Raw genomic sequence first — 27,953 nt, forward strand, 5'->3', positions numbered from 1 at the left:
CAGTATCTGGAGCATCAGGATTTGTGGGTTCGACTACAGGCTCAAAATGGCCAGAAACAAATACCTTCCTTCTGAAACTTGTCAGTCTATTCTTGTTCTGAGAAATGAAGGCTATTCCATGCGAGAAATTGCTAAGAACCTGAAGATCTTGTGCAATGCTGTGTACTACTTCCTTCACAAAACAGGGCAAACTGGCTCTAACCAGAATAAAAAGAGTAGGATGCCCCGGTGCACAACTGAGCAAGAGGACAAGTACATTAGTGTCTAGTTTGAGAAACATAAGCCTCACAAGCCCTCAACTGGCAGCTTCATTAAATAGTACCCAAAAAACACCAGTCTCAACGTCAACAGTGAAGAGGCGACTCTGGGATGTTGTCCTTCTAGGCAGAGTTCCTCTGTCCAGTGTCTGTTCTTCCCCCCCCCCCCATCTTAATCTTTTATTTTTATTGGCCAGTCTGAGATACAGCTTTTTCTTTGCAACTCGGCCTAGAAGGCCAGCATCCCGGAGTCACCTCTTCACTGTTGACGTTGAGACTGGTGTTTAGGGTAGAGCTTGAAAATGCAAGCCCCTTAGGTGCTGCCATAGAGTTAGATTAAAAGTGCCCATCCAAGAAGGCCCAAGGTAAAATTGTCAATTCACGTTATATCTACAGTTGCTTTGATTGGACTGATCGTGTCAACATCATACTTCCAAAAGCTTAGCTAGCAGTCATGAATCAAGTCGAGAATCTACTGGAAAATCATTTTTAATCCTTGTCATTTGAAGATAAATAATTAAGAGAAATTACAGATAAAGAGTATAGGTGCTCATCGGCCATAAACATTACACAAGATGGAAATCAACATTACAGAAGTTGGAAATCGCAACTTCAACAATAACTGGTTTGGAAGGAATCAGTGACAATCTGCAAGCATTGCAAAGCAATCACTAGCCTGCTATTAAGTGGAGTTGGTGTGTGGTCCAAATTCTGGTCTACGGGTCTCTTTTCCAATCTTAAACTGATAAACATTAGACATTGGCCATGCTGTCAATCCAGAATGATTTCTGCTGCTGCGCTTAAAACAACAACTCAGAAGAGAGAAATCTGACAGTGAATTCAAGAAAACTGGGAACTCAGGAAAAAAAATTGCACCGACTGTGAAAATACAATTTGAGCGGTCATCCCAACTCAGAATTGTAAATCGGGACCTTGGGCCTCTTTCTAGAGCTACGACCTGAAAATCACTGACGTCATCATGATTCACCTTGGTCCTCGCCCCCCCCATAGTTCCCAGTTGTCCCAGCACCATCAATCCAGAGAATGTCAGACTTGGATGAGTAAGTTTGCCCACAAAAGGACCGCCGCGCCTCCTTCCTGTTCAAGTGAGCAAAGCACAACAAGGTGAGTCCAAAAATGTCTTGTATGCTGCTGCATTAATTATGTAATATGCCAGGGAGATATGTATATTTGTAGCTCAGAGAGTAATACTAAGTGTATGTTGTGTAGTAAGCTGTTAGTAGCCAATGTGCCTCACCCTAATAATTTGGTCTAGTTTCCCCTCTTAACTTCGCCTACGGTTCTGACTTGGTCGTGCACATGTAGCCTAGTGGTTAGAGCGTTGGACTAGTAACCGGAAGGTTGCGAGTTCAAACCCCCGAGCTGACAAGGTACAAATCTGTCGTTCTGCCCCTGAACAGGCAGTTAACCCACTGTTCCCAGGCCGTCATTGAAAATAAGAATGTGTTCTTAACTGACTTGCCTGGTTAAATAAAGGTAAAATAAAAAATAAAAAAACCTGTTTTAGAGAAATGTAATAATTGAATACTGTAAGAGCTTTCATTGTCTGCTTATATGCCCCCTTTATTTATACTACGGGTCTGACTTGGTGTACAGGGAGAACACTAAGAACGGCCCATGTTCTGAATTCCGTCGCTGTACATTTCAAGTGCTAAACAAATAGTTATATTGACTACATCCGTCCTAGCTTGTTCGTTAATGGTCTTAATCTAAATTACGGATTGCCTCTTATCCACTTGTCGTCCCCTTATGCCATTGTTTGTACATCTTAATTGACAGTAGAAACCACAGTTGTTTAAGCAAGTCAGCCTTATCAGCTGTCTTTTTTAAAGGCAGTAAATGAGGCTCAATGAACTGTTTTGCAGCCAGACAAGGCTCTGCTGATAGCCAGGTGTAGCAGTGGTAAGAGGTTGGGACAGCTTTATGTAGGCCCTAACAGTTTGTGGGCACCCTTCTTCACTGTTACAGTGCACTTAATGTATTTTTTTATGTTGTGACTTTGCTGGCATGCATCGCTCCAATCGTCACTGCCTCTGGCTGGGACCAACTCACAAGCCTAAAGGATAGCAGCTTTAACAGTGTCATAATCTGAACTGTGATCAAGAGATAAAGCGGTGTACACTTTGAGCTTTACCGACAAGAACACTGGAGGAGCAGTGACCAGATATCACAGTCGTTTTAAGGATGTGGCAATCCGGTCAAACAGAGTAAAATATACGTCCACTTGCTTTTCATTGAAAGGCGGTACAAGACGGCTGTTCCGACCAAGATCAAACTCTATTGGAGGGTGCAGGATGTCCCAACTTGATTCAAAGTGCTTGCGGCACTCTTTAGCATCCTTCCATCTCTTCTAATCGAATGGCATGCTACCGTTTCTTGTTCTCTGGCTGCACGTTTTATTCTTGTTCCATGGTTTTACCCGAATGGCTTTGCGCCACACTAGAGGTCGACCGATTATGATTTTTCAACGCCGATACCAATACAGATTATTGAAGGACCAAAAAAAAAAAGCCGATACCGATTAAAAAGATGATTTTTCATTCAGTATTGTTGTTATTGACAATTACAAAAATACTGAATTAACACTTAATATAATACATCAATAAATCTAGTCTCAAATAAATAACGAAACATGTTCAATTTGGTTTAAATAATGCGAAAAATTGTGTTGGAGAAGAAAGTAAAAGTGCAATATGTGCCATGTAAGAAAGCTAACGCTAAACCGCAGTTAAGCACTTCAAACATTTCTCATGCAAACTGGACCAGTCGCTCTTAAAATGTTAACAAACGACTGACTGACTGACTAACTAACTAACAAGGTGACAGGTGCAACATCCTGACCAACGAGGATGATTCCAATCATGGCAAGCCACACCCAAACATAACCAACCTCTAAATCAAAAACAATAATTTAGCACAACAGTCGCGTACACAGAGTTGCAGATGTTATTGCAAGTGCAGCGAAATGCTTGCATTTCTAGCTCCAACAGTGCAGCACTAATACCTAGCAATACACAAAGTAAAGAGAAAGAAATAAAACGGCGGAATGAATCCAACTGACAACACAAATAGCACAAACAGTAATCCAAATCTATACTAGAGGTCGACCGATTATGATTTTTCAACGCCGATACAGATTATTGGAGGGCCAAAAAAGCCGATGCCGATTTATTCGGACGATTTTTTGAAATTGTATTTGTAATAATGACAATTACAACAATACTGAATTAACACTTAATATAATACATCAAAGAAAATAAATTTAGCCTCAAGTAAATAATGAACCATGCTCAATTTGGTTTAAATAATACAAAAACAGTGTTGAGAAGAAAGTAAAAGTGTAATATGTGCTATGTAAGAAAGCCAACGTTTCAGTTCCTTGCTCAGAACAGGAGAGCATATGAAAGCTGGTGGTTCCTTTTAACATGAGTCTTCAATATTCCCATGTAAGAAGTTTTAGGTTGTAGTTATTATAGGAATTATAGGACTATTTCCCTCTATACCATTTGTATTTCATTAACCTTTGTTCTTATAGGCACTTTAGTATTGCCAGTGTAACAGTATAGCTTCCGTCCCTCTCCTCGCTCCTCCCTGGGCTCGAACCGGGAACACATCGACAGCCACCCTAGAAGCAGCGTTACCCATGCAGAGCAAGGGGAACAACTACGAGAAAGCTCAGAGAGAAGGCTCAGAGAGAAGGCTCAGAGAGAAGGCTCAGAGAGAAGGCTCAGAGAGAAGGTTCAGAGAGAAGGTTCAGAGAGAAGGCTGTTTGAAACTCTATTAGCGCGCTCAAACTAGCTAGCCTTTTCACTTCGGTTACACCAGCCTCATCTCAGGAGTTGATAGGCTTGAAGTCATAAACAGCGCAATGCTTGACGCACAACGAAAAGCTACTGGCAAAACGCACAAAAGTGCTGTTTGAATGAATGTTTACGCGCCTGCTTCTGCCTACCACCGCTCAGTCAAATACTTAGATACTTGTATGCTCAGTCATATTATATGCAACGCAGGACACGCTAGATAATATCTAGTAATATCATCAACCATCTGTAGTCAACTAGTGATTATGATTGATTGTTTTTTATAAGATAAATTTAATGCTAGCTAGCAACTTACCTTGGCTTACTGCATTCACGTAACAAGCAGTTTCCTTGTGGAGTGCAACGAGAAAGAGGCAGGTAGTTATTGCGTTGGACTAGTTAACTGTAATGTTGTAAGATTGGACAAGGTGAAAATCTGTCTTTCTGCCCCTGAACGAGTCAGTTAACCCATCTAGTTAAATAAAAGGTCAAAATAAATAAATAAATTAGGCAAATCAGCACCCAACAATAACGATTTCCGAATGTTATGAAAATTTGAAATCGACCCTAATTAATCGGCCATTCCAATTAACCGGTCAACCTCTAATCTATACGCATCTACACCAGATGAATTTACACAAGATATACTAGGAATGATATGTAAATAAAATAAATCTGGTGTGTATAAACAGTATAACTCAAATGCAATATACAGTAGTAGAAATATTACAAAGAGCTATGTAAGAGAATACAGTATATAAATACATAGTGCAAAATGGATAGAATTGGAAATCAGCTTCTGTACCAGAGTTCAGAATATAAATAATATACACTGCTAAAAAAAAAATGAAGGGAACACTTAAACAACACAATGTAACTCCAAGTCAATCACACTTCTGTGAAATCAAACTGTCCACTTAGGAAGCAACACTGATTGACAATAAATTTCACATGCTGTTGTGCAAATGGAATAGACAACAGGTGGAAATGATAGGCAATTAGCAAGACACCCCCAATAAAGGAGTGGTTCTGCAGGTGGTGACCACAGACCACTTCTCAGTTCCTATGCTTCCTGGCTGATGTTTTGGTCACTTTTGAATGCTGGCGGTGCTTTCACTGTAGTGGTAGCATGAGACGGAGTCTACAACCCACACAAGTGGCTCAGGTAGTGCAGCTCATCCAGGATGGGACATCAATGCGAGCTGTGGCAAGGTTTGCTGTGTCTGTCAGCGTAGTGTCCAGAGCATGGAGGCGCTACCAATAGACAGGCCAGTACATCAGGAAACGTGGAGGAGGCCGTAAGAGGGCAACAACCCAGCAGCAGGAACGCTACCTCCGCCTTTGTGCAAGGAGGAGCACTGCCAGAGCCCTGCAAAATGACCTCCAGCAGGCCACAAATGTGCATTTGTCTGCTCAAACGGTCAGAAACAGACTCCATGAGGGTGGTATGAGGGCCCGACGTCCACAGGTGGGGGTTGTGCTTACAGCCCAACACCGTGCAGGACGTTTGGCATTTGCCAGAGAACACCAAGATTGCCAAATTCACCACTGGCGCCCTGTGCTCTTCACAGATGAAAGTAGGTTCACACTGAGCACATGTGACAGACGTGACAGTCTGGAGACGCCGTGGAGAACGTTCTGCTGCCTGCAACATCCTCCAGCATGACCGGTTTGGCGGTAGGTCAGTCATGGTGTGGGGTGGCATTTCTTTGGGGGGGGCCAACACAATACAATACACACAATACCCAGCGGTAGCCTGACTGCCATTAGGTACCGAGATGAGATCTCAGACCCCTTGTGAGACCATATGCTGGTGCGGTTGGCCCTGGGTTCCTCCTAATGCAAGACAATGCTAGACCTCATGTGGCTAGAGTGTGTCAGCAGTTCCTGCAAGAGGAAGGCATTGATGCTATGGACTGGCCTGCCCGTTCCCCAGACCTGAATCCAATTGAGCACATTTGGGACATCATGTCTCGCTTCATCCACCAACGCCACATTGCACCACAGACTGTCCAGGATTTGGCGGATGCTTTAGTCCAGGTCTGGGAGGACATCCCTCAGGAGAGGGATCCTCAACAGGAGCATGCCCAGGCGTTGTAGGGAGGTCATACAGGCACTACGGAGCCTCATTTTGACTTGTTTTAAGGACATTACATCAAAGTTGGATCAGCCTGTAGTGTGGTTTTCCACTTTAATTTTGAGTGTGACTCCAAATCCAGACCTCCATGGGTTGATAAATTTGATTTCCATTGATAATTTGTGCGCGATTTTGTTGTCAGCACATTCAACCATGTCAAGAAAAAAGTATTTAATAAGAATATTTCATTCATTCAGATCTAGGATGTGTTATTTTAGTGTTCCCTTTATTTTTTTGAGCAGTGTATATACTGTACTCTATACCATCTACTGCATCTTGCCTATGCCGCACGGCCATCCATATATTTCTATGTACATATTCTCATTCATTCCTTTACACTTGTGTGTATAAGGTAGTTGTGAAATTGTTAGATTACTTTTGCATTTCGTTACACTCGCATTAACATCTGCTAACCATGTGTATGTGACCAATAAAATTTGATTTGACTACAACAAGTGTTCTTGAATGCACGCGGTGCAAGAACAGACCATATAGAGCAGAAATCTAAGTGATCTTTCAGGGATAGTCTTGTGGTAATATGATGACAACATGATGGTAATATGATAAATAATATATAGTATAAATATACTAAAGTCTTTCCTACAAGGAACTCCCATAAGCTGTCTGTCAACTACCCTCCCGTGACTGAGGTGGGGGAGCATGAACTTAATCCACGTGGTAAATAAGATCATACCCAAAGGTCAACGGTCAGTTACAGGGTCCTCTGGCTCTTTGCTAGGCTCCCTCTGCTACAACCCTTTGGGATCACTGAAATCAAATTTCATGGATGGAAACTTGACACCAGCCATGCAGTGTAGACACGCCACGAAGGAGGGAACTATTAATTCACTAGTGGGGGGGGAAAGCCCTGGAGGAGATATTCCTATCTTAATTAGCCAGCCCGTTACAACAAAAATGTGTCCTAACGCAGCAACCTTTTTCTGCACCAGTAGGGTGTGACGAAGTTAGAAGGCAATCACGATGTAGGCCGATGTGATGTCTTAAGAGTCTGACGATGTAAAACGATTTAGCTACAGTAGTACTAATGACTCTTCTGACTATCCCCAATCCAAAGGCCTGGTTTTAGGATGCGTCAAGAGAGGGCATGGGAAGGAAGGACATCTAGACAGACATCAGTGCCGCTTTCACACGCTAAAGACCAGGATGGAAAGCCACTGTTGCCTGGCAACTGGGCTGAACATTGTACATGCTCTTGGGAAACGCAGCCTGCCCTTCTTTGACGTAACCCCCTTCAGTGTAATTTGTGTAAAATAGAAATCCATTTTACCTTCAATATTGGCAGGGGGAATAGTACATAATAATGGGAAGGGATGCAGATGAAACCAACAGACCCTGCAGTAATCAGACCTGTTTAGTGCTAGTATACACCATAGGAAAGATAGGAGATAGGCCTATGTAATTAACAGTTTTAGACATACGTTCAAACATTTTTAATTTCAGGAGAACAAATAATGTTTTGGGTCAGGTCAAGTAATCTCCAACAGAGACAACCGTTCAGTTGTGCGGACAAATCAGTCTCAAATTGTAAGAAACATGGAGTACACCTCTACAGGCACCGAGTATTCTCGAGGTAGCATCTCAAGACTTACCTTGACGCATGCTCCTCACCAGTCATGGCATACAGGGGTAAACCAGTTCACACCAGCATGTGCCTCAAACAGTTTATCACGGCTGCCCAAAAGGGCAAGAATCTGAGTAGTCATTAAACCCTCCCTTAATGAGTCCCATGAATGCTGCTCTGACAAAGTACAGCATGTGTGTGTGAGGAGGGGTTATGGTAAGACTGGGAGGGGTATACAAATATAAATATTCTGAATCTCAGTGTGTGAGATATAGTAGCGGTGAGCTGTCACTATAACCACAGTTGGCAAAGATTTGTGTAGCACAAATCCTGAAGTTCTTTTTAGTACCAAGGTTCAAAATGAAGGTTATTAGCTTTCCAAAAGATTTGAGAGGGTTATCTACTGAAGGAGTTCCGTGATAAGGTGGCCATGAGCCATGATAGTGTAATGAAATTATCACATGGTGAAAGGTGACCAATAAAGATAGTGGAAGAATGAGAAAGATACGCTAGTCAATAATTATCTACACCAGCGATCATCAACTAGATTCAGCCGTGCACCAATGTTTTATTGAGGGGATAGTTGGGAGGCCAGAACATAATTACAAATAATTTGTAGTAAAGAAATGTGTAGTACTGCAGTCATTTGTAGACAACAAGAAGCCCAAAACAGATATATTTTACTAAAACAATCATTTCAAACCTGGCTTACATTAGTACACGATCACGTCGTCTATCTATTATGCGTGGGAATACTTGGGAACAGATTTCCTAAATTAAAATACATGGAGCTGATTTCCTGTTGATTTTTAAAAACAGTCTTTTTATGTCCAACAATGAAAATTAAAACACATTCTCTCTCTCCAAAAATGTTTTTCTTTGCTCAGAAAACTTGGGGGCCAATTTGGCCCGCCTGCGGGCCGTCAGTTGGGGATCCCTGATCTACACAATTCTTCTGGTCAATGGCTAGAAAGAATGTGGCCTCTGAAATGGTCGGGCACCCATTGAAATCGAATCGTCTATGATGGCATGTGCTGTTGTTTAACAGGTGAACCTCGAAACATGGAATCAGTCTAGAGATTTGGAACGTTGTAACCTGACCACAAGAGCTTGATAAACAAAACACTACAGAAATGCAAAGGTTGCAAATAACAATCAAAATATACTGAACAAAAATATAACACACAGCATAAATACAAAATAAAAGATTCCAGACCTTTCCATGCGCACAAAAAACATTTGTCAAATTTTGGGCACAAGTGTGTTTATATCCCTGTTAGTGAGCATTTCTCCTTTGCCAAGTTAATCTATCCACCTGACAGATGTGGCATATCAAGGAGCTGCTTAAACAGCATGATCATTACACAGGTGCACTTTGTGTTGGGGACAATAAAAGGTCAGGTGTGTGTACACTTGACACTTACATGCGACTTCTGCTATCAGAAAACGAAGCTCGCATTGAAACGACGGGTCTAGACACACAAAAGACGCCTTGTGGTCGGATTGTGTTGAGATCGGTCTGACCACTTCAGGTGGTGGTGGTGGTGGTCAGGGACGCATTGTGTGCGGATTTCTCCTTAGTCTGGAAGCAATCAGGCTACTGAAAGTGCATACAGCGGGCAACATCAGCACTCCTCCCACAAGTTTCCAGCAAACTTGTGTTTTGGGACGAAGAGACAAGGTTTCATTATAACGCTGGAGGAAATATATGCCTAGCATTTACAGTAAACACGCCTCAAATGCCAGCTAGCTCATTTAGAATTTAAAAAGTGTTTGACGAGAGTTATGGTAACTCCTTTGCAATCCCTTAGCGTTGCTTGTTATGCTAGCGTGCTGCCTAGCTACTTACAATTGAAGTCGGAAGTTTACATACACTTAAGTTGGAGTCATTAAAACTCACCTTTCAACCACTCCACACATTTCTTGTTAAAAAAACTATAGTCTTGGCAAGTCAGTTAGGACATTACTTTGTGCATGATACAAGTAATTCTTCCTACAATTATTTATAGAGATTATTTCACTGTATCACAATTCCAGTGGGTCAGAAGTTTACATACATTAAGTTGACTGTGCCTTTTAACAGCTTGGAAAATTACATTAAATTATGTCATGTTTTTTTTTTTGTAATGGCTAATTGACATCATTTGAGTCAATTGGAGGTGTACCTGTGGATGTGTAACGGATGTGAAACGGCTAGCTAGTTAGCGGTGCTGCGCGCTAAATAGCGTTTCAATCAGTGACGTCACTTGCTCTGAAACCTTGAAGTAGTGGTTCCGGGCCGTGGCTTTTGTGGAGCGATGGGTAACAATGCTTCGTGGGTGACTGTTGATGTGTTCAGAGGGTCCCTGGATAACGCCCGGGTATGGGCGAGGGGACGGTCTAAAGTTATACTGTTACACGGGCCTACACCATTATTTGGCACAGCCCAGAGCAGCCTTGATTTCCACATCCACTGGTTTTTGATCCAGTCCGTACCAAATCTGAACCAATCATAGACGTTTATGTTTGGTTCAGATTTTGTCCAGACTTGATTTAGCCCAAATATAGACATCCATAAATTACATATTTAATTCAGAACCAGAAAAAGTGCCTCATTTTAACATTGAGAAAATACCTTTTTTTTTTTTTTCCACCTTTCATTCAGAACCTAAATTGAACCTAACTTCAACATCTGGAAAATATATATATTTTCAACATCCTTTTGCTTACTGGGACTATTCTAGTTTTACAGGGGGCAGCATTTTTTCGTCTTACCTAGGGTGGCAGAACTGCAAGGACCGGCCCTGGTTGTCACACCATACTGACTGGTTTTCTGATACTGTACCTTAAAAATGTAGGGGTGTGTATCTGTGACCGACAGATGCATAGCTGTATTCCCTGTCATGTGAAATCGATAGATTAGGGCCTAATGAATTTATTTCAATTTATTTATTTCCATATATGACCTGTAACCCAGTCAAATATTTAAAATTGTCGCATGTTGCGTTTATTTTTAATCAGCGTACAATGTTACAATTTTTAAAAAGTTAAATGTTAGCAACCGACACGATGGGTTCATCATTTGAAACAATGAATGTTTAGATAAATGATGGACAACACAGTCATCAGCGATTTTTACATAGCACTCGCTGGCTAAATATGTTACATTAGCTTGCTAACTAACAAGCAAGCTGTATTTCAATCAATACAAATAAATATCAACGACAGCAAAACACCTTCTGCCTCGCTAGTATGCTAACAAACTATATAATTAATGAGCTTACGTCCGCGTGGTCCTCCTTCCACGAAGCGAATGTTCAACTCGTCGTGCTGCGGTTCATCAGCAAAGCTGCGGCGTGAGGTTACATTGAACCAATGGCAATGTACTAATGTACATTCAAGAGCGTGTCATGATCCCAATGGCTTGTTAAATGTCAAATCAACACACATCGGCTTCTATTTTCTTGTACTTTGCTGATTCGAATGGAGTAAATTAACATCTCACCGTGATCAGACGCGTGCGTCTCTTTTCATTCGGCTAACTATGGAGGAGACCGAGGTCATGCTCGCGATACGAACCGCCCATTTTCCTTGACAGCTCGCTTTCTTCACACAGTGCTAACATGCGGCTATTACTGCTAATAATAGTCTTCCGTCACAAATTATGTGCATCATCTTGAATAATAGCAGGGAAGGTTTATTTGGCGGTTTACCTTAAAAATCATGGATCACACAGGAATTCACCAAATATATATACATTTATTTTAGTCCAGCATCGGCACTGTATATCACGCCAGACAGTGTTGCACAGACTGATCTGTCTGTCATTTTGCCCAATGTGTGATGCAATCTTCTTTTCTCAGACATTGATTGATTACCTTGCCCCTTTGATATGCAAATATCGGACCAGACCACCCTGATGTGATGCAAACCAGCTGGATTGATGTGTAACCCACCCCCTTTTGCTGTTTGCCAAAATAATCCATCCACCTGACAGGTGTGGCATATCAAGAAGCTTATTAAATAACATGATCATTACATAGGTGCACCTTGTGCTGTCGACAACAAAAGGCCACTAAAAGATGCAGTTTTTTTACACAACACAATGCCATAGATGTCTCATGTTTTGAAGGTGTACAATTGGCATGCTGACCGAAGAAATGTCCACCAGAGCTGTTGCCAGATAATTTAATGACCCTTTCTCTTCCATAAGCTGCCTCCAGCTTAATTTTAGAGAATTTGGCAGTACGTCCAACTGGCCTCACAACCAGAGCATGTGTAACCACGTCAGCCCAGGACCTCCACATCCAGCTTCTTCACCTGCGGGATTGTTTTGAGACCAGCTAATGAAACTGAGGAGTGTATCTGTTTATAATAAAGCCCTTTTGTGGGAAAAACTCATCCTGATTGGCTGGGCCTGGCTCCCCCCAGACCCGCTGACTGCCAAGTCACGTGAAATCCATAGATTAAGGAAACATTTATTTATTTCAATTGACTGATTTCCTTATATGAACTGTAACTCCATAAAATTGTTGCATGTTGTTTATATTTTTGTTCAGCATAAATGTTGCTGCCATAATTAGCTTGTGTCGTGTCCCTCCATTGCAGCACCCTGGGTTGCAGTTTCCCAGGTCTCTCCCCCTCCACTGGGCTAGATGAGTCACATCTTGCTAAATTGATTGTTATTCTGCACAGCCAGTGGCAGGAAAAACTTTGAGGGAAAAACAATATACACTAATGCAACTGCTAAATAAATAGCAGACACCCCCTCAATTACTCCACTTGGTGCTAAGTGATTGGACAGGCCAATCACATCAGGCCTAACCATGTACACTTTCTCAGTCTTAACATCTGTATCACCTTCTGAACTCTGGGACTGACTCCTTTTAATCCTGCAGACTGGCCTCAAGAAAATATTTGCTTCAGTTTATCACTGCTAGACTTTTTTGACATTACAAATCATGTGGCAACATTTGATGCACCCCAAAGTACAAAACAAGTTCTTGTTTCAGTTTATTATTTCATAAACATATTGTAATCTCACATACATAGTAAGCATAATGACATCCCTCTGAACACCACAGGGGCAAAGTAAGTAGTGTTGCAATTAGCATCTCCATAGAATGGCCTTATTGCTACTACAGAGGTGGCAACATATTGAGAATACCAATTTAAAAAAACAAGGGAGGGTAAATTATTGCCGTCTAATCACAACATAGTCCAGAAAGGCACTGTCTGACTAGGCGTTCAATTCTGATCAGGTCCAATATGAATTCTGCCAGCTGGGACCCTGGGGTCCTAAGATGAATTAAATCCTTATGAATCTGTAAGGGATCTCTTTCCTCATGCCAGACTGGGTAATTCAGAGTATTGATATTAAAGGAAGGAATTAAAGAACAACGAATGAGTAGGCTATGACGAAAGAAAAAAGTTCATCATTGGCCCCAAGAAAAGGTCTGATGTGAAAGTGTCTCGTGCAGCCTCAGTTGAGCTGCCTGATTATCGAGTTTATGTCCTTCCCTCTGGGTCCTGGGTTGCCTATGTCCTTCAGAAGACCTGCCTTGTCCCTGGCAGCGTGTCGAGCCACAGACAGCTTGAACGGCCATATGAAGTTGCTGACCACCCGGAAGTTCTTCCCCACAGAGTAGATCTCATGGATCAAGTCCTCCAGACAGATGATACCATACTTGCCTGAGAGGAGAGGGTATGATGTAATGAATATGTATCTCAATGAAAATCACGGGGGTAAATTATCAGCAGGACAACTTTGCTACACTACTAATTTGACATGCACACACAAGACTTGTAACTCCACACGCTGATTTAAAAAAATACACATTATAAATTGTGGTCCTCACCCATATGCTGCTCAATGAGTGTGTTGTCTGTAAGAGCGACCCTTCGCTTGTCAATCTTGGCCTGTCCTCTTTTCAAGATCAACTCACGAACTGACTTCAAGTTGGGAAACCTGTTTAATTTGAATTATTTGCCATTGTTATTACAATACATTGTCCAACTAGTTGATTCCACCCGTCAGGGTGGATTCATCTCAATACATGAAGTAGATTTGCTGTTCAGAGTCCCTAGGTCCCCAAAGTCTGACCCCCATTCTCACTTACCCCCATGCTACATAGGGCTCAACCATTTTCAACATGGCCATAGAAGTCTTGTTAACTTTGACAAAGGCACCGCTGAAGATCTTTCTCAGGCGTAACATCTGGATTACCTTCTGAACTCTGGGACTGACTCCTTTGATCCTGCACAGAGAGAGAACAGATGAAAATATTACTCCAGTATTCAGCCTGACCACTAAAGAGGAGCTGACGGAATACTGTATTTCCAGATGATTGTGACTGCATAGCCACTTACTGTGAGTATAGAATAGCCAGGCAAGATTCCCTAAGCTTTATTTTGCACCACTTTTAGAATCACATCATGTCACTACAGATTTCAGTCACTCACTCTCTGATGCGGACAGCGAAGGCCAGTCTGTTCTTTGCAGGGGGCATGGCTGGAGCTGGTCTGTGACCTGCTCTCCTGATACGGGTCTCATCACGATGCTTTCTATGGCTATCCTTCAGGAAGTCCTCCAAGCGCTTGAACTTCAAGGGTTTCCCTTTAGATACCTGAATGGATAAATGTACACTTGTTGATGGCCTACAACTTTATACAAATCAAAACAATCATAGGTAAGTGATTAAAAGGCCACCATGGTAAAACATTGACCCCTCCAGTGTGTTACCTTTCTCTTCTCAAGAAGTGCACGTTTGGCCTCAGTGGCTTTGATGGCTTGGTATGCTTTCCTCTTCTTCAGAAGGTTCTCAGGAACCAACTTTATCACCCTCTTCACTCTTAGCACAACATTTAATAAACACTCATATCATACAGAGAATACAGTGAGATAAGGACACAGAACTATCGATAAGATTATTATTCACGAGTGAAATGAAGTTACCAAGCTAACTATAGCTAGCAAGCTTGGTTATTATAAATTACCTTTGCAGGCAAACCAAATAACACAAATTTAGCTCTGGCATTCTGGTCACATTACATAATTATTTGACAGCAGATTTTGTTTCGTGTTACTTGTGTCGAAACATTAAAATGTCATTATTTAAGTTGGCGTTGCGGTATGGCTAATGGAATATCATGCCTATGTGAAACATACGCAATTATCTAGCTCACTGTAATGAGCATCTTTCAGACAAATCATACAAATACATGGCTTGACGGAATCCTGTTAGTCTAATTTCACATTTATGCTATAGACATTCTTGGAAAATTATAAATGTAGCAAAGGATGGACTTAGATGAACATGTAAACAAATACGTACTCAGACTCCTGCTCTGCCATCACGAATCCCGAAGTGTGAGTGAAAACGTGTGCCGGCGCAGACAAATTGCGTCATCAAAGACTCCCCAGCCTTGCTCAATCTGCCACCTTGTGGAGTGGAGTACGAAAAACAATAACTGCTCTCTTCCTCAAAAAAAAAAAGAGATATATATTTTGTGCATTCAGTCTTGAATATATTTCCTACGTGAGAATGTTTATCACGGGTGGCACCTTAATTTGGGAGGACAGGCTCATAGTAATGGATGGAACAAATGTTTTTATAAAGCCCTTTTTACATCAGCAGATGTCACAGAGTGTTTATACAGAAACCCAGCCTAAAACCCCAAACAGCAAGCAATGCAGACGTAGAAGCATAGTGGCTAGGAAAAACTCCCTAGAAAGGCAGGAACCTAGGATTAAACCTAGAGAGGAACCAGGCTCCGAGGGATGGCCATTCCTCTTCTGGATGTGCTGGCCATTGAGGCCATATGGTTTCCATGTGTTTGATATCATTCCATTCCAGCCATTATTATCAGCTGTCCCCCTCTCAGCAGCCTGTGATGTGTATGAATAGTACAATGTGTTCTTTGAACTGTGGACCCTGACTTCTTGGTGAAACAGACAATTTTCTCTCACACGGATGCAAACATCTCTATACTGGTGCCAGTACCACTAATACAAGGCTATCCCACTACCTAGCTATGTGAACTCGATTTCCGAGATAGCCTTGAAAAATAAAGCATTCATAAGAGCCTGTTCAGTGCAACCGCTTTTCAGATATATGGTGATATTGCAAGTAGTTACAGCACACTGGGTAGACCGAGGCAAAGCACTGCTTGCTTCTTTGCCCTCTCCCCATGAACGAGCATCGTACTGAACTTCTGTCATTGTACGTGCACGAGCAAAACTGTTTGCGTAGCGAGATGTTGAAAATGGCGGAGTATCGAGACCAACGCGACAATTAAAATATTAGTTAACCGTGAATGACAATTTCAAAACAAACGCAAGTTCTATTTCGGAATAACTTAATTTAAGGAGAGACATGGAGTATAGTTGAACACATCGAATTGGTTTTGAAACTGGCTTTGAATTAGCTAGCGTTGCTAATCTCGCTAGTTTCAATAGTGTGATTTATTTTTTATTTTTTTTATCGCAGGTTTGTTTGTCAACAGCTGACGTTTAGCCACCAACCAACTTTTCCCTTACCAGTGCCAAACTACAGCACCAGATCACATCGTCCATAGCGTGTGGAAGAGACGTTTACGGAGCGGCGGATCAGTAAATCAAGGCAACCGAACTAAGGTTAGCTGGTAGGCTAGCTCACGGCTTTAGCTAACAAATATTTACATTAAATTAGCCACCTAATGCATAGTAATTGTGCATCTAACATGACAACTCTGATAGCTCGATTGCATTGAAATCGAGTAAATACAGAAGAGAATTACCAATCAACATATAAGGGAAGGGGCCTGACAAACAGGTAAGTTAGCTAATTAAGCACAACACCTTACAAAATTGCAGCAAAATAGTTTGGACTAAAATACCCTATTTGGCCGCTGATGGCGAGCTAGACAGCTAGTAACGGATGATAAAACGTGGACAAGTTACCCAGAGAACATTAGCCAGCCAATCAATATCACATTCAATTACAGCAATGTATTTGCTATAACATGCTAAATTGTGAGATTGCAAACAAGTTGATTTGTTTGAGGATCTAAACATCCGCTGCAGGTATTTTGATTAAGGCATTTTAATCCTTCTTGAACTAGTGGATGTGTGCATTTTGGCAGTCACTCATTATTTAGTAGAGCACGTGCCTTTTGTTTGCAAGACTGCTATATTCTAGCGATACAATTAATTGTTTTCATTAGTGCAACTAACCCTCTTTAGTTAATCAAAATTGTATTGTATCTTGTTCAGGACCACGCTAGAAAATTCAAATGTTTTGCTAGCCACCTGTGCCAGTTGAATTGGGCATATTTTTCGGTCTAGCTAGGTAATCGATTAGGGATACATTTATGACGACGATAAATTGATTGATAGGTTTGCACCAATTGTGTGATTGGAATGGAGGGTGAGGCTCAATTATGCAACTATTGCGTTGGCCGCACCACCAGTGAGTGAGGCATTTCGTTCGGCTCAAACACCAGTAGTCATGTAAGTCGACAACTTTTAGGTTGTCTTTTATAGCACTTTACAGCATTGTACTTTTATTTAATTGCTATTAGCTTTGTGGGGGAGTATTTATGAATCCATTTAAATTCTTGTTTCTTTATGTGCGTTTTGGTTTTAAGTGCAGTGCAAGTAGACTAGGCCTAACGAAACGTGTATTGTGCGTAGGCTATAGGCTACGAGCCTAGACCTCAAGGACGGAAGTCAATGCAATCAGCCCTCAACAATGCAGGTCAAAGTTAGTAATCACTTCACAAGCATTTTGTATTTGCTATCGGCTGTAGCACAACTATCAAGCTCTGGAACAAACATTTGATATTTGACAACCAGTTTGCCCAACTTAATCACATGTTAATACCATTTCTTCTCCCTCGCTGATTTTCTTTCTGCATACAAAGGGAAAGTAAGATATGTATCACACTGGAAGAATTATGATGGCGTGTGTTTGTGAAATGAACAATATTAAGAAAGAATCCACACCCTTGTGTAACCAGGAACATTCCAATATAGTAGCAGATGCATTGATTTGAGCATTCATCGGTAGAGGGAGATATGACTGTTGGACACAGTTATTGTTTTCCTGTGTTGCAAAGAGGAGGAAGATGGTCATGGTTAGAGAGTAACCAAAATGTTTCTTGTTCGAGTCCCAGAGCCGGCAAGGTGGACAAATCTGCCGTTCTGCCCTCGAGCAAAGCAGTTAACCCTCACAGCATCTTCTCCCTGGGCGCCGATGATGACGATTAAGGCAGCCCCCACCTCTCTGATTCAGAGGGGTTGGGTTACATGCGGGATGCATTCAGTTGTGAAACTGACTACGTATCCCCCTTTAATTAACACTTTTTTTGTGACATTATTTTGACCTGTAGGAGCATTTGATATTACAGTATGCTCATAAAGGGGGAGAGGATGTGGGGGGAGCTATGTCAGACCAGATCTTTTAAGATTTGCCTAAAATGTAAGCGCAACCATTCTCAACAGCCTTTTCAGCGTTGTCATGTTCAAAGCATTCCTTTTCACAAGCTTTGTGAGTCATTTGTTTTAACCCCGAGGCACATGCAGTAGGCTAAGGATTTCAGGCATGCATTTAGCAAAGTGGTTCATATTGTGAATGACAATATCCAGTGAATGTAATAGCCTAAGAAGTTAGGATAAATTATTTAGTCAATATTATAGTGAAAATTGGCCTTTATGATTAAATGGTACCATTGATGCATGATCCAAACCCTTGTGAGGGTGATCAGATTTGTGGGTGTGTGTTGTGCTGTGTCCCTCAACTCTCTCTTGCCCTGTTTCGGCACGGGGCACACACACACTTCCGCCGCTTCTGCGAGCGAAAGGAACGGAGTGGGGCGCTCAGCTGTGCCTCCCCAGCCGTCAGAAAGCTGACCTACATTCTCCTCTCCCTGGAAAGAAAGCTTGTGCAGCAGACTGTGAATTTGTGGGGGTAGGGAAGGAAAAATAGGGAGCGAGAGAGAGAACGAAGGAAGAGAGCGTTGTGGCACACTCACAGAGCAAGCTGAGGAACCAGATCCCAGTGTCCCATTTCTTATCGGGGCACGCTTGGAAGAGAACTGAGACAACAGTTTGTACAGTGGGACTGAGCTGTGGGAGGGAGCTGCTTGGCTGGGGTTTGGCAGGCAGTGTGACTGACTCCTATGGTCCTCCCTTCAACTTGTTGTGGTGAGGGGGGGGGACTTTTCTCTACTACAGTAGCATCTGCTGACTGGATCCGTGCCCTCAGGAGTCATTTTAACAGATTTGAGAAACTGTAGTGAAAGTCTCAACCCCAAAGTTTAAAGTACAGGATGTTGTAACCGGTTCAGTGTGGGTTTTTGTTCAGCTCCCCAGATGGGGATCAATGTATGGCCTGTCAGTTACATAATATTTCCTCACAATGGAGGGATGAGCTTTAGGCTATTGGCTGCTATCGCATAACGGTGCCTGTCTTGTGTTCTCTGTACCTGTTGGATATTTTTGGTTGCTGATTTCTCAGAGAGTATTCCCCCACAACTGTCGCCTCAGGCTGAGGTTAAAGTAGTTATTTTTGTATTTATTTTTATTTTTTCACCTTTATTTAGCCAGGTAGGCAATTGCGCAATTTACAATTGCGACCTGGCCAAGATAAAGCAAAGCAGTTCGACACACAACGACACAGTTACACATGGAATAAAGCAAACATACAGTAGAAACAAGTCTATATACGATGTGAGCAAATGAGGTGAGATAAGGAAGGAAAAGGCAAAAAAAAGGCCATTGTGGCAAAGTAAATACAACATAGCAAGTAAAACACTGGAATGGTAGATTTGCAGTGGAATGTGCAAAGTAGAAATAAAAATAATGGGGTGCAAAATAAATAAATAAATACAGTAGGGAAAGAGGTAGTTGTTTGAGCTAAATTATAGGTGGGCTATGTACAGGTGCAGTATCTGTGAGCTGCTCTGACAGTTGGGGCTTAAAGCTAGTGAGGGAGATAAGTGGTTCCAGTTTCAGAGATTTTTGTAGTTCGTTCCAGTCATTGGCAGCAGAGAACTGGAAGGAGAGGCGGCCAAAGAAATAATTTGTTTTGGGAGTGACCAGAGAGATATACCTGCTGGAGCGCGTGCTACAGGTGGGTGATGCTATGGTGACCAGCGAGCTGAGATAAGGGGGGACTTACCTAGCAGGGTCTTGTAGATGACATGGAGCCAGTGGGTTTGGCGACGAGTATGAAGCAAGGGCCAGCCAACGAGAGCGTACAGGTCGCAATGGTGGGTAGTATATGGGGCTTTGGTGACAAAACGGATGGCATTGTGATAGACTGCATCCAATTTGTTGAGTAGGGTATTGGAGGCTATTTTGTAAATAACATCGCCGAAGTCGAGGATTGGTAGCATGGTCCGTTTTACAAGGGTATGTTTGGCAGCATGAGTGAAGGATGCTTTGTTGTGAAATAGGAAGCCAATTCTAGATTTAACTTTGGTTTGGAGATGTTTGATGAGGATCTGGAAGTAGAGTTTACAGTCTAACCAGACACCTAGGTATTTGTAGTTGTCCACGTATTCTAAGTCAGCCATCCAGAGTAGTGATGTTGGACAGGCGGGCAGGTGCAGGCAGCGATTGGTTGAAGAGCATGCATTCAGTTTTACTTGTGTTTAAGAGCAATTGGATGCCACGGAAGGAGAGTTGTATGGCATTGAAGCTTGCCTGGAGGGTTGTTAACAGTGTCCAATGAAGGGCCAGAAGTATACCGAATGGTGTCGTCTGCGTAAGAGGTGGATCAGAGACTCACCAGCAGCAAGAGTGACATCATTGATGTATAGAGACAAGAGAGTTGGTCCAAGAATTGAACCCTGTGGCACCCCCATAGAGACTGCCAGAGGTCCGGACAGCAGACCCTCCGATTTGACACACTGACCTCTATCAGAGAAGTAGTTGGTGAACCAGCCAAGGCAATCATTTGAGAAACCTAGGCTGTTTGGTCTGCCAATAAGAATGTTGTGATTGACAGAGTCGAAAGCCTTGGCCAGATCAATAAATACGGCTGCCCAGTAATGTTTCTTATCGATGGCGGTATTATCACCCCCCATGACCTTGAATCCCCCCATGACCTTGAATATGCTGCATGACTAAGATGGAGTTAAAACTGCTTATGCTATGTTCTAAGTCATGTTTTTTTTAACTGGCTACCGTTCAGTTACGTCAGTGAGGTTGATGTGTTTTTACATTTTAGGTTGAGTTTTGGTCACTAGAGGTGTCATGGCTAAACTCTTGCACCTCTCCAGGGCTAGACTGCCAAATGGACTACATATCCCTAGGTCTACACATTAATCCACATTATGTTTATTTTTGACTTTAAAACTAGTGTGTTAGTTGGAGTAGGCTGCCTTGGATAGGTTAAACAAGAAGAGATTGGTCAAGAGAGAAATATTTGACATAAACAAACTACGACGAATGAGTTTAGCATGCACTTAATCCTGAAATAACCTGCCACTGACCCATCTGGGCTGTGTCATACTAGTTAGTGTCTAAAGTTCAACCATGTTTTATGCAAGAACTGTAAGTTTACAGAAAAATACAAGTGTCTTAGATTCACATTATAACGAATTGAATTTAGTTTTCCATAACGTCATGCTTCTTTGGATTTGGTCCAGCGACTATAAATCAAGAAAGAGGTCATAGCAGCTCGTAATAAAGCATATTGGACAGCGCTCTCTGTGTATGAAATACATTTTTAATCAGTTGGGATTGATGGTGATTATAAGGAAGCCATAATTTGCATAAACAAGCGAGTTGAGCCTATTTTGAGAGGGAAATATAAAATCAATTAATTGCCACTATTTCTCACCTCCAATTAGTAACTTTAACCTGGTCTTGATTTCACCTAGAGCCCTACACCTGTCTTGTTTCAGCAGAAATGCAGGTCACTAAAGTGTGGTTACTCAAGCACTCAAATTGTTTTGCCAATACCGTAAGTGCCTGGGTGCACTTGACAGGCTATAAATCTCAAGGAAAAACTGGTTTGGAAGCAGTACAAAGGAATTATCTCACCCTGGCATGCTAGCCCCCTCAGTGTCATTGACTTTTTATGGCGACAACCGAGTTCATAATCTCTCTCACACAAACAAACCCTCCTCACTCTATGGAGGTGTCATTGATGATGCTGTCCTTAGTGAATGGTCCGCCATGTTCACGTACATTTCCTTCCTAGTATCCTTCCCAACCTCTTTTCAGACATTATGCCATTCAGTCAAAATGACAAGCAGCGTCAGTCTGACACATCATCCTATCCACCACATTCATCCTTTGGTTTATTTTTAAAAATTTTAATTTCACCTTTATTTAACCAGGTAGGCTGGTTGAGAACAAGTTCTCATTTACAACTCCGACCTGGCCAAAGTAAAGCAAAGCAGTGCCACACAAACAACAACAGAGTTACACATGGAATAAACAAACATACAGTCAATAATACAATAGAAAGTCTATATACAGTGTGTGCAAATGAGGTAGGATAAGGGAGGTAAGGCAATAAATAGGCCATAGTGGCAAAACAAGTACAATATAGCAATTAAACACTTGAGTGATAGATGTGCAGAAGAGTGTGCAAGTAGAGACACTGGGGTGCAAAGGAGCAAGATAAATAAATACAGTATGGGGATGAGGTAGATTGGATGGGATATTTACAGATGGGCTATGTGCAGTGATCTGTGAGCTGCTCTGACAGCTGGTGCTTCAGTTATTTTTGCACTTCGTTCCAGTCATTTGGCAGCACAGAACCAGAAGGAAAGGCGGCCAAATGAAGAATTGGCTTTGGGGGTGACCAGTGAAATATACCTGCTGGAGCGCGTGCTGGTGGGTGCTGCTAAGGTGACCATTGAGCTGAGATAAGGCGGGGCTTTACCTAGCAGAGACTTATAGATGATCTGGAGCCAGTGGGTTTGGTGACGAATATGAAGCGAGGGCCAGCCAATGAGAACATACAGGTCACAGTGGTGGGTAGTATATGGGGCTTTGGTGACAAAACATGGCACTGTGATAGGCTGCATACAATTTGTTGAGTAGAATGTTGGAGGCTATTTTGTAAATGACATCGCCAAAGTCACGGATCGGTAGGATGGTCAGTGTTCCGAGGTTATGTTTGGCAACATGGGTGAAGGATGCTTTGTTGCGAAATAGGAAGCCGATTCTAGATTTAATTTTGGATTGGAGATGCTTAACCTCTAGTGACACCCCATCCCGTGAACGGGACCGTTGTCATCATTTGACACTAATTAGCATAACGCAACGGACATAAATCTTACTAGAAATGATTCCTATTCATGAAAATCACAAGTGAAATATATTGGAACACAGCTTAGCCTTTTGTTAATCACTCTGTCTTCTCAGATTTTCAAAATATGCTTTACAGCCAAAGCTAGACAAGCATTTGTGTACATTTATCGATAGCCTAGCATAGCATTATGCTTTGCTAGCAGCAGGCAACCTTGTCAAGAAAATCAGAAAAGCAATCGAATTAAATAGTTTACCTTTGAACTAAGGATGTTTTCACTGATGAGACTCCCAGATAGCCAAAGTTCATTTTCCCCAAAATATATATATTTTTTTAAGGCGAAATAGCTCCGTTTGTTCTTCACGTTTGGCTGAGAAATCGACCGGAAATTGTGGTCACGACAACGCCGAAAAATATTCAAAATTAGCTCCATAATATCGACAGAAACATGGCAAATGTTGTTTATAATTAATCCTCAAGGTGTTTTTCAAATATCTATTCGATAATATATAGACCGGGACAATTGGTTCCTCAGTAGAAGCGATTGGAATAATGGCTACCTCTGTATTTTACGCGAGAATTTCTCTGGGAGCATCAGATGACCACTTGCGCAATGAAGCCGTCTACGGGTATTCTTCAACATAAATGCGTAAAAGTACGTCACAATGCTGTAGACACCTTGGGGAATACGTAGAAAGCGTAATCTGGTTGATAGGGCATTCACAGCTCAATAGGGATGCATCGGAACGCAGGGCTTTCAAAAGATGAGTCACTTCCGGATTGGATTTTTCTCAGGCTTTTGCTTGTAACATCAGTTCTGTTATACTCGCAGACAATATTTTTACAGTTTTGGAAACTTTAGAAAACAGTCTATCATAAGCTGTCAATTATATGCATATTCTAGCATCTTGTCCTGACAAAATATCCCGTGTAATTTGGGAACGTTATTTTTCCAAAAATGAAAATACTGCCCCCTAGTACCAAAAGGTCAATGTGTCTGGAAGGAGAGTTTACAGTCTAACCAGACACCTAGGTATTTGTAGTTGTCCATATATTCTAGTCAGAACGGTCCAGAGTAGTGATGCTGGATGGGCGGACAGGTGTGGGCAGCGATCTGTTGAAGAGCATGCATTTAGTTTTACTTGCATTTAAGATCAGTTGGATGCCACAGAAGGAGAGTTGTATGGCATTGAAGCTCGTCTGGAGGTTAGTTAACACAGTGTCCAAAGAACGGCCAGAAATATGCAGAATGGTGTCGTCAGCGCAGAGGTGGATCAGAGAATCACCAGCAGCAAGGGGCCCCACAAGGGTGCGTTCTGAGCCCTCTCCTGTACTCCCTGTTCACCCACGACTACGTGGCCATGCACGCCTCCAACACAATCATCAACTTTGCGGATGACACTACAGTGGTAGGCTTGATTACCAACAACGATGAGACGGCCTACAGGGAGGAGGTGAGGGCCCTCGGAGTGTGGTGTCGGGAAAATAACCTCACACTCGACGTCAACAAAACTAAGGAGATGATTGTGGAATTCAGGAAAAAGCAGAGAGAGCACCCCCGTATCCACATCAATGGGACAGTAGTGGAGAGGGTAGTAAGTTTTAAGTTCCTCAGCGTACACATCACAGACAAACTGAATTGCTCCACCCACACAGACGGCGTCGTGAAGAAGGCGCAGCAGCGCCTCTTCAACCTCGGGAGACTGAAGAAATTCGGCTTGTCACCAAAAGCACTCACAAACTTCTACAGATGCACAATCGAGAGCATCCTGTCGGGTTGTATCACCGCCTGGTACGGCAACTGCTCCGCCCACAACCGTAAGGCTCTCCAGAGGGTAGTGAGGTCTGCACAACGCATCACCGGGGGGGGCAAACTACCTGCCCTCCAGGACACCTACCCCACCCGATGTCACAGGAAGGCCATAAAGATTATCAAGGACAACAACCACCGAGCCACTGCCTGTTCACCCCGCTATCATCCAGAAGGCGAGGTCGGTACAGGTGCATTATAGCAGGGACCGAGAGACTGAAAAACAGCTTCTATCTCAAGGCCATCAGACTGTTAAACAGCCACCACTAACATTGAGTGGCTGCTGCCAACACATTGACTCAACTCCAGCCACTTTAATAATGGGAATTAATGTAAAATATATCACTAGCCACTTTAAACAATGCTACTTAATATAATGTTTACATACCCTACATTACTCATCTCATATGTATATGTACAGTGGGGGAAAAAGTATTTAGTCAGCCACCAATTGTGCAAGTTCTCACACTTAAAAATATGAGGCCTGTAATTTTCATCATAGGTACACTTCAAATATGACAGACAAAGATTTCTGGCTCTCACAGACCTGTAACTTCTTCTTTAAGAGGCTCCACAGTCCTCCACTCATTACCTGTATTAATGGCATCTGTTTGAACTTGTTATCAGTATAATATACACCTGTCCACAACCTCAAACAGTCACACTCCAAACTCCACTATGGCCAAGACCAAAGAGCTGTCAAAGGACACCAGAAACAAAATTGTAGACCTGCACCAGGCTGGGAAGACTGAATCTGCAATATGTAAGCAGCTTGGTTTGAAGAAATCAACTGTGGGAGCAATTATTAGGAAATGGAAGACATGCAAGACCACTGATAATCTCCCTCGATCTGGGGCTCCACGCAAGATCTCACCCCGTGAGGTCAAAATGATCACAAGAGCGGTGAGCAAAAATCCTAGAACCGCACGGGAGGACCTAGTGAATGACCTGCAGAGAGCTGGGACCAAAGTAACAAAGCCTGCCATCAGTAACACACTACGCCGCCAGGGACTAAAATCCTGCAGTGCCAGACGTGTCCCCCTGCTTAAGCCAGTACATGTCCAGGCCTTTCTGAAGTTTGCTAGAGAGCATTTGGATGATCTAGAAGAAGATTGGGAGAATGTCATATGGTCAGATGAAACCAAAATATAACTTTTTGGTAAAAACGCAACTCGTCGTGTTTGGAGGACAAAGAATGCTGAGTTGCATCCAAAGAACACCATACCTACTGTGAAGCATGGGGGTGGAAACATCATGCTTTGGGGCTGTTTTTCTGCAAAGGGACCAAGACGACTGATCCGTGTAAAGGAAAGAATGAATGGGGCCATGTATTGTGAGATTTTGAGTGAAAAGCTCCTTCCATCAGCAAGGGCATTGAAGATGAAACGTGGCTGGGTCTTTCAGCATGACAATGATCCCAAACACACTGCCCGGGCAACGAAGGAGTGGCTTCGTAAGAAGCATTCCAAGGTCCTGGAGTGGCCTAGCCAGTCTCCAGATCTCAACCCCATAGAAAATCTTTGGAGGGAGTTGAAAGTCCGTGTGGCTGAGGTGCTCCCATGACCAGCTCAGAAACCAGATTGCATAGCGGAAAAGGTAGTTATGGGATTCGAAATGGTCGCTGATCTGTTTGTTAACTTGGCTTTTGAAGACCTTTAAAAATGGCAAAATCCACTGTTTCATGACCCATCAGTGACATGGCAGGAGATGTTTTGAAACAATTACTGCTTTGCATACAAACCAGTGAAATATATGGGTTACAGCTAGATGAGTCAGCAGACGGGCGGGCCTGGCACAGCTCCTGGCACAGCTCCTGGTGTATGTCTGCTATGTTAAGGGAGGGTCAATTTCAGGAAGGCATCCTCTTCTGCAAACCAGGACAACATGAGAGGATATTTTTTTAAGGACGTGACAGCTTTGTGATATCAAATGGACTTTGGTGGTCAAGATGTGTTGGTATCTGTTCTGATGACGCAAAAGCCATGACGGGGACATAGTGGTGTGGTAACGCGCGTGCAAGAAGTTTCTCACAACGCACTGCAGCATTTAAGCATTTTTAGCATTTAAGTCATTTAGCAGACGCTCTTATCCAGAGCGACTTACAAATTGTGACATCCAGTGGAACAGCCACCGAGAGAGGCTGTTTCTGCCAAAGGAATGCCTGACTTGAAAGCCGTTTTGGACACTACAGTATATTTTTTTATATATATATATATATTTTTTTATTTATATATATATATATAATGACAATTACAACAATAGTCAATGAACAATTAACACATATTTTAACTTAATATAATACATCAATAAAATCTATTTAGTCTCAAAAAAATAATGAAACATGTTCAATTTGGTTTAAATAATGCAAAAACATAGTGTTGCCAAAGTAAAAGTGCAATATGTGCCATGTAAGAAAGCTAACGTTTAAGTTCCTTGCTCAGAACATGAGAACATATGCAAGCTGGTGGTTCCTTTTAACATGAGTCTTCAATATACCCAGGTAAGAAGATGGAGAGAAATAGTCCTATAATTCCTATACGGTTTGTATTTCATATACCTTTGACTATTGGATGTTCTTATAGGCACTTTAGTATTGCCAGTGTAACAGTATAGCTTCCGTACCTCTCCTCGCTCCTACCTGGGCTCGAACCAGGAACACAACAACAACAGCCACCCTCAAAGCAGCGTTACCCAGGCAGAGCAAGGGGAATAACTACGCCAGGTCTCATAGCGAGTGACGTTTGAAATGCTAATAGCGTGCACCCGCTAACTAGCTAGCCATTTCACATCACATCGTTACACCAGCCTAATCTCGGGAGTTGATAGGCTTGAAGTCATAAACAGCAGAGCTGCTGGCAAAACGCACAAAAGTAACGTTTGAATGAATGCTTATGAGCCTGCTGGTGCCTACCATCGCTCAGTCAGACTGCTCTATCAAATCATAGACTTAATTATAACATAATAACACACAGAAATACGAGCCGTAGGTCATTAATATGGTCGAATTTGGAAACGATCATCTCGAAGACAAGACGTTTTCTTTCAGTGATATACGGAACCGTTCCGTATTTTATCTAACATCCATCAGTCTAAATATTCCTGTTACATTGTACAAC

At 42.3% G+C, this 27,953-nt stretch overlaps 3 protein-coding genes across 8 annotated transcripts in view; 1 reads left to right on the forward strand and 2 right to left on the reverse strand.

The window, feature by feature from the left end:
* slc5a6a (solute carrier family 5 member 6a) overlaps nt 1–11,511 on the reverse strand; it is a 36,424-nt gene extending 24,913 nt beyond the window's left edge. Inside the window, exons 1-2 of one of the 3 annotated variants that reach the window (XM_035794122.2) lie at nt 11,061–11,511; nt 1,246–1,355 (exon numbers count right to left, since the gene is read on the reverse strand). The gene's annotated coding sequence lies outside the window, so the exon portion shown is untranslated. The remainder of the gene's footprint in view (nt 1–1,245; nt 1,356–11,060) is intronic. The other 2 variants (XM_035794125.2, XM_052470955.1) reach the window with 2 other exon arrangements.
* A 1,265-nt stretch (nt 11,512–12,776) lies between these two features.
* On the reverse strand, nt 12,777–15,261 carry rpl7l1 (ribosomal protein L7-like 1). The gene is made up of 6 exons (XM_035794127.2): nt 15,111–15,261; nt 14,519–14,627; nt 14,239–14,402; nt 13,896–14,033; nt 13,635–13,744; nt 12,777–13,467 (listed from the first exon to the last, which is right to left on the reverse strand). The coding sequence occupies exons 1-6, from the start codon at nt 15,128–15,130 to the stop codon at nt 13,259–13,261; spliced, it is 750 nt and encodes a 249-aa protein (XP_035650020.1). The 5' UTR covers nt 15,131–15,261; the 3' UTR covers nt 12,777–13,258.
* A 729-nt stretch (nt 15,262–15,990) lies between these two features.
* LOC118380067 (nuclear receptor coactivator 1-like) overlaps nt 15,991–27,953 on the forward strand; it is a 170,972-nt gene continuing 159,009 nt past the window's right edge. For 2 of the 4 annotated variants that reach the window (XM_052470959.1, XM_052470960.1), the window contains exon 1: nt 15,991–16,589. The gene's annotated coding sequence lies outside the window, so the exon portion shown is untranslated. The remainder of the gene's footprint in view (nt 16,590–27,953) is intronic. The other 2 variants (XM_052470956.1, XM_052470957.1) reach the window with 2 other exon arrangements.

Source organism: Oncorhynchus keta, chromosome 19 (assembly GCF_023373465.1).
Source record: "Oncorhynchus keta strain PuntledgeMale-10-30-2019 chromosome 19, Oket_V2, whole genome shotgun sequence".
In the NCBI taxonomy this organism is placed as follows: domain Eukaryota; kingdom Metazoa; phylum Chordata; class Actinopteri; order Salmoniformes; family Salmonidae; genus Oncorhynchus; species Oncorhynchus keta.

Bases quoted from the DNA above. Each gene is read 5' to 3' on its own strand.
- rpl7l1 (XM_035794127.2), bottom strand. From the start codon at position 15,130: ATGGCAGAGCAGGAGTCTGA. The intron at 14,628-15,110 runs GTACGTATTTGT...TGTTGTGCTAAG, and splicing joins ATGGCAGAGCAGGAGTCTGA to AGTGAAGAGGGTGATAAAGT. The intron at 13,468-13,634 runs GTGAGGACCACA...CTCTCCTCTCAG, and splicing joins ACTCATTGAGCAGCATATGG to GCAAGTATGGTATCATCTGT.